At 36.1% G+C, this 7,521-nt stretch overlaps 1 protein-coding gene across 1 annotated transcript in view; it reads left to right on the forward strand.

The window, feature by feature from the left end:
* The window catches only part of TLL1 (tolloid like 1), a 242,520-nt gene extending 235,220 nt beyond the window's left edge, over nucleotides 1–7,300 (forward strand). The window contains exons 20-21 of the mRNA XM_017861965.1: nucleotides 2,676–2,926; nucleotides 4,143–7,300. Of these exons, the coding sequence (XP_017717454.1) occupies nucleotides 2,676–2,926; nucleotides 4,143–4,277 (386 nt within the window). The 3' untranslated portion in view covers nucleotides 4,278–7,300. The remainder of the gene's footprint in view (nucleotides 1–2,675; nucleotides 2,927–4,142) is intronic.
* The last annotated feature ends 221 nt before the right edge of the window (nucleotides 7,301–7,521 follow it).

Raw genomic sequence — 7,521 nt, forward strand, 5'->3', positions numbered from 1 at the left:
TAATGCTGCCTTATATCTGTGAGGCAGGCACACAAAAGGCTGCTTGCACCAGCTCTCCAGGTCCTCCCCTGCTGCTCTTCCTGGGCTGTGGAATAAAAGTAATGCAAGTGCTGAAGCTAGTTTAAAAAGCTGAAAACAAAATATATCAGTCAATTCTCAAACTTGCAGAAGAGGTAGAATTTTAAAAAATCTGTAAATGAGATTACACTGATTTACATATTTATATGTTGAATTCAGAAATATTTTCACAAAATATTTTACTGGCCTTCAAAATAGAATTTTCCTTTCTAATAGAAGATTAATAGTGCTTTAAATTGTTGATTAATTTTCTGGGTTTTTCATTTCATACCTGAGTGGATCCTAGAGTACAGATGATGGCATTTACATATGCTCATAGGAAAATAATAACAATAATAATGGTAGCTTAAGTTTATATAGGTTCTACTATGCCAGGCACCTTTCAAGCTTTTTTCATATATGAACCTATGCACTCTTCATCTGGACTATATGATGTGAGTACTATGATTCCCTTTTTAGAAATGAAACTGTGGAAAAAAGTCTCCCAGCTGGTAAAGAACAGAGCCAGATTCGCAGTCAGGCAATTTGACTGGGAGTTCCATCCCACGAAGGGGCAAATAATTCTTGAAGTTACTGAGATAAGAAAAGCTTCATAGTGGGAAAGGGAGGATGCTTGGCTTCCAGTTTGTGGGACTTGGGAGATAAAATCCCAAGGGTAATTGGTATTCCAGCTTTCAGGAATATTTCCTCACATAAATACATTTGTAATAGTGGCACCTCTATCAGTAGGTTGTGTGAGATACTCATCTACCATTTGGAAGACAGAGGGACATTTGCATTCACCGTGTAACACAGCGCAATGGGGAAGTCATTCTTGTAACTGGAACCCTAGCTGGAAGTTCCTTCATATGTTAGTCATGTAAAGGTCTCTGAATTTGCTGCTGTTTATGACAACGTCCACAGATTTGCTTGGGCATACATGAATTCAGACAAGGTGTTCAATACCCATAATTCAGAAACATTTTGTTTTTTAAAAGTCACCAAACCACAATATGGGTAAACTATATACAAATCTGAAAAGTCCAATTTAAAATGTCAGCTGCCTAACCATCTTCAGGAAGGACTCTCTGGTCACAGACTACCATGACAGTGTTACAGTTGTACTTGGCTGTCCAGTGGGTTTGCTTCTGCAGATCTTACCACATTGGATTTCCTCCGGGATGTTCCTTATTTTAGCAGTGAAACTCCTGCTTCCCAGAAACTCTTTCAATCCTTGACAAACAGGGATAGAAAGAAACTCTACTTTCTCCTGACACTTTTCATAGCCCTTTCTTTTATCTCCCTCCTAACCACCATACTTGCTTGGATAGGTTGGTGGGGCATTGTAGGCACTCCGCCTTTATTTAATCTCCAGTCATTAAAAAGTTTTAGGGCTCTGGCCAGGTGCGGTGGCTCATGTGTGTAATCCCAGCACTTTGGGAGGCTAAGGCAGGTGGATCACTTGAGGTCAGGAGTTTAAGACCAGCCTGGCCAACACGGTGAAACCCTGCCTCTACTAAAAATACAAAACATTAGCCACATGTGGTAGTGAGCGCCTGTAGTGCCAGTTACTTGGGAGGGTGAGGCAGGAGAATTGCTTGAATCTGGGAGGCAGAAGTTGCAGTGAGCCAAGATCACACCACTGTACTCCAACCTGGATGATAGAGCGAGAGCTCTTCTCAAAAAAAAAAAGGAAAAGTTTTGGGGCTCTGACTGCAAATTTTTCCTGAGAAGAGTGTTTGAAATCTTTTATTTTCTAAATTATACTAACTAAAATGTTTCATGCACACTTGCTTATTTCATTGGTGTATTTACCTTGAGTGACAAATGTCACTCAATAATAACTGGTGAGCCTATGCTTATTAATTTATCTTTTTTAAAGGAGCTGTGAGGAGCATTTACTATTTTTTCTTGTAATAAACACAGACTATCGTTGGATAGATTCGAGAATTGCAAAGATAATTATAATTAATGATATATGTAGGTTTTTCCCCATCAAGTGAGATAAATATTTCTATTGAAGTAAAATCCTACTATTGTTTATATTCTATATAGAAAGTTCTATATAACACAAACACACACAGAGGAGTTTTATATCTATTGTTGAATTTTAAGTTACTTCTCACTTCTTTGCATTTGGGGTTCTTAAATTGTTACGATTAAACTTGAGTTAATATTCTAGAGTCTTCTCTATGAAAATAGTTATTTGAGACTAGGGACAGTATTAGGTATTACAATTTTTAAAATTATTGAGTTACTAAGTGGTAGATTCTAAGTGATTTTCATGTTTTCAATTCTGAAACCTCACTGAAATTGATACCATTATTTTCATCTGTATTTTACCCTTGAGAAAAACATGGCTCAAAGACATCCCTTACCCAGAGTCACAGGGCCCACAGGCATTGGGACTGAGATTCCAACCCAGGTCATCCATGTCTGGGGCCTGGGTGGGCACTCATGACACTATCTGACTCTTCAGTTATGGAAAACATAACTGATACTGGAAGTAGAAACAGAAGTTAGACAATGGCTAGGCTACACTGAAACTACACTGAAATTTAAATTGGAACCGTTAAAGCCCATTGACCTTACTCGTTTTATTTTTCTTTCCTGGGCAGAGTGTGGCGGCCGATTGAAAGCAGAATCAAAACCCAGAGATCTGTACTCACATGCTCAGTTTGGGGATAACAACTACCCGGGGCAGGTTGACTGTGAATGGCTGTTAGTATCAGAACGGGGCTCTCGACTTGAATTATCCTTCCAGACGTTTGAAGTGGAAGAAGAAGCAGACTGTGGCTATGACTATGTGGAGCTCTTTGATGGTCTCGATTCAACAGCTGTGGGGCTTGGTCGATTCTGTGGATCCGGGGTAAGTATACCACCAATAGGATACCCTAGACACCATTAAGATGCCTATTGATGCATGATTGATATATGTACCATTCACAAGTTGGCAATGCTTTTGCAAAAAAAAAAAAAAAAAAAAAAAGGTTACATCGTATTATAAATGGCTTGACAAAATATAACATGCATCTTCCCTTATCAATTCTCCACTTCTAATGGATTTGCCTGAATAATATCAGGTGAAACTGATGAAATCAGTAGGTATAATTTCTTATCACTTTTCCATGTTCTAATTTCTTATTAGGCAATAAGTATTTAAATCCTTAATCTAACAGCAGCGTATTTAAACACACACCATAGACAATTCTGTCACGTTTCTAAATTAAAGCTTAAAGGAAAAAAAGAATATGCGCACCATTCTAATTCACATTCTCTTCTTAACAAATATATTTGGCGGCAGTGGCAAGGTCAGCCATTGGTGTGGGTACACAGGCAGTGCTACAGAGATGCTGTTCCATTGCAGAGTGTCACTTGTGCAGGTGCAGAGTGCCAGGTACAGGCCAGAAGAGGTCACCTTGAGAAATAAGGAAAAGAAAAACCTAAAGTTTTCTCTGTGCTTTTCCCCCAGGACTCACTGCATGAATATTTATATATTTATAGTCTTCTGAATACATATTTTGTGCTGAAGATATTGGTCCCAGTTTTTCGAATGTCTACCAGTAGCTATTGCTTCAGTAATACCGTTGAACTCCTGCCCAAATGACAACTGAAATGTAACGAAAAAGGTTCTTGGGACTTAGATTATTAAAACAAGAAATACTGGACGATTTGGATTCTGGAAGTGGCTCTGCTTCAGAGCAGCTTCTGAAATACATTTTGTATCTCTATACTCTGAACCTCATTTTACTGATTTGCAAATCAAGAGAACTTGGCTTAAAAGTTTAGGGAAAAAACACTCAAGTCCTAGAGAGAAAAGTGCCCAGAACTTAGAAAATGTAATGTATGTTCAGAGCTCAGCTACATCACCGACTAGCCACATGAGCTCTAGCATGTCACTTTCTTCTCTGAATCCCATTTTCTCCTCTATAAAGTGAAGAAGTAGATTACACCTACTCTCCAAGGTTGTTGGGAGGAATAAATTATATTCCAAAGAAAAGTATTCCCAAACATGCATTACACTGAAGAAAAAGTGATTCGTTTTATTGCTTGTTTACTTGCTTGTTGTTTTTGTTTTCCTTCAGCCCCCAGAAGAGATTTATTCAATTGGAGATGCAGTTTTAATTCATTTCCACACTGATGACACAATCAACAAGAAGGGATTTCATATAAAATACAAAAGCATAAGATATCCAGATACCACACATACCAAAAAATAACACCAAAACCTCTGTCAGAACACAAAAGAATGTGCATAATGGAGAGAAGACATATTTTTTTAAAAAACTGAAGATAGTGGCACAAATGTTTTATATAAAGAGTTTGAACAAAAAATCCCTGTAAGACCAGAATTATCTTTGTACTAAAAGAGAAGTTTCCAGCGAAACCCTCATCAGCATTACAAGGATATTTGAACTCCGTGCTCGATGGTATTAATAAAGCTGGTGAAAGGGCATCACATACTTCAAGGAAGACTCTACAAGCTTTTGTTCACACTTGAAATAGATGCCTCACAATTCAGACAGTTTATTTCAGGAGTTGTGACCCTGCAGAGTTCTTTTTGACAATTTGTCAAGATTTAGGGACATAAAATGATCTTGCAGGTCATAAACTGGAAAACACTATTCTGGTTGTCTTAGGATAATTGCTGACTTTGTATCTTGGATACAGTGTAAACCAGATCCATGTAAGGTGATGTGAAATGGGAGTCTTTTGAGGGTGATTTGTACTTTCCATGTGTATGTGTGTGTCTGGTGTTTGGAAACTGGGATATTTCAGCTTCATTATTTCCACTTGCAGGCCGGCTTAACCTCTGAAACACAAATGATCTTGAGACCACTTTAGTGTACTTACATTTTGATGAGTTTGAAATGTCAGTGGTGTCTATTATTGCAGTTAAATTCTAGACATCAGTTCTTTGTCTCGGAAAATGCCCAGTGAAATGGTAAACTTAGTTCTTTTTTTTGGAAGTGCTGCCTTTCACACCAAATCCAAGAAGCCTGTGATGTCTTAGGAACCTTATGAGAAAACGCCGAAGAGGTGTGAGCAGGATTCTTCTGAATGACTGTCTGGATGGTTCATTACTCAAGTTACTGCTGCTGCTATTATCTTTCCTTTGTTGTCTATCTGTTATTGTTGAAGCTATTATTGTTGATGTTTTCATGGTTAGTCTATTTTTTAAAAATGAAATGAAGCAGAAGTAGGTCTTGTGAGAACTGAAAGATCGCTTTCATTTTCTCTTCCTGGGATTCATTTTTTCAAAATGCAATGCTGGAAAAAAATGTTTGTTTCTGAAAGACTTCTTATGGTGCTATTCCATAAACTTTTTTTAAACAAGTTTTTGACCTTTGAGCCAACCCACCTGTAGACTACGAATGTCTCCCTATGGCTGGTGGCATTTGAAGACTAAAGACTTGTCAAATATATCAAGAGTATATCATTGCAAGGGCAACCCTTGTCCTGTGGAACAACTACTTATAATGCCTTAGAATTCTTGCACATGATCAAACAGATCCTCCTAAAACACACCTTTTGAAATGTTGAACATAAGAGTGTATGTTAACTAATAGCTCTATGAAGAAAATGCATTTCCATGACTGAAGCATTGGATATAAATATGGTGTCCTGCTTTTTTTGTAGAAAATGTAATTTGAGGATGAATTTTCTGCTTTAAAGGCATGTGTGTTTTTAAAATTAATGAATGTAGATGTGTGATTGTCTGAGTGAGTGACACTACAAGAGGTAAAAAATAATGGGTGGTTGAAAAGTTAAAATGTATGTGCCAAGTTCTACTAGAATTCCATTTGAAATAGCACCTTCCTTAGGTTTCATGGACAAATAATGGGAACTTCTAATTATGATCAATCGCATTAAAGAAAGGCTCTTTCCTTTAGAGAAACTCTATTTTGATGTCAATATAGATTACTGTATGAAGTAGCTTTGTTTCTGTTACCTGTCCATGAGCATACAACATTGAATACAATTGGGTATATTCTTTCAGTTTTACAAAATTAAACTATACACACAGATGTAGCTTATCTGTTTTTTTTTCTTAAATTGTTGCCCTGAAAATATTTCTTGCATATGAATTGTAAAATGTAAATACATTTTTAAAACCAACGTTTTGATCTTATTGAATGTTACTTTGAAAATGTGTAACTATTGCCTGCAATGTAGATGAGCCTGTTAGTAGAGCTGATTTATTCCAGTAACTTCTTCCATATTTTCTCACTAATCTCCAGTTAGCCAAAATATGCCAGGAATGGGAAAGAGGAGAAAAAGTCATTAACATTAACACCTATACTGTTCTATACTACTCCTACCCCTGTGCTAGGAATGTGCACTAGCTCTTTTTAAATTCCATGCTACACTTTGAGGACTGTCATCATGTTCTCGTTTTGTAGTTCAGAAAGTGAGGCTCAAAGAATTTATTTAACCTTCGCAGAGTCACAGTGTAAAGTTAGATGTTGAAACCCAGTTTGTCTTATATAAGAGTCTCTGCTTGTTCTACAAAGGTAGTAGAATCAGTCTTGACCTACATAAATAGTAGATTTTTTATGGTGAAACTTTCCCTCATAAAGTAAATTTTAGGGATGAATTAGAGTAAAACTCTCAAGATAGGCATTTTGTTCTTTTCAAGAACAGCATGAAACTTAGAATATCAATGATAGCTATATTTAAGAATCAGAATTAGTACTAGGAATTTAAAATAAACTATAGTTTGGAGTTAGTATGAACCTTTTGTTAAAATAAATATATTAAATTATTTTGCCTGATGTGATAGGGGAAATGTATTGATCTATATTAAGAAATATTCTGGACATTCTGATTGATATCTTATTAGGCCGCGGTGAGCTATGCTCTGCACAACTGAGAAATTAGGTATTTAGAAGGCATACAGAGATGTTGTCATAACTAGGTCTTCAACATGAAAATTAATTTTTATTGTATCATATCAGATATTAGTTTACTGCATATTATTTTTATATTAATTCAACGTTTGCCTTAAATGTGTTGTTAAATGAAAATACAGACAGCTTCATTGTTGTGTTGTTAATGATTGTTAGTTACTGCTCCAGGCATTTTATTAAATTAATTTTTTAAATTATTTTCCACCCTACATCAGTATATTGGTTGTGCTTCATATTTGCCAAAGTCCTAACTCCCATGTTGTCCTCTCTGACTATACATAGAAAAAAACACTGTTCTCACTTGATTTTATTAAATTATTTTTAAAAGTCAATTTTGAATATAACTGTAGTTTATTCAGGAGATAGTGACTTAACATAAATGGACAAAATAACTTTTTAAAAGAAACGGATGAGAAGCAATTGTGTTTCTGAAACCCTCAAGTATCCCATTCCTATATGGCTGGATTTTTGCTATCTATGATTCATTTTAATATGTCACAGTATGAGATTCAAATTCTGCTTAACTTTGTTTTAAAATATCTTAGCCTCTTTT

The sequence above is a fragment of the Rhinopithecus bieti genome, unplaced genomic scaffold (genome assembly GCF_001698545.2).
Source record: "Rhinopithecus bieti isolate Rb0 unplaced genomic scaffold, ASM169854v2 scaffold_62788, whole genome shotgun sequence".
NCBI classification, from domain to species: Eukaryota; Metazoa; Chordata; class Mammalia; order Primates; family Cercopithecidae; genus Rhinopithecus; species Rhinopithecus bieti.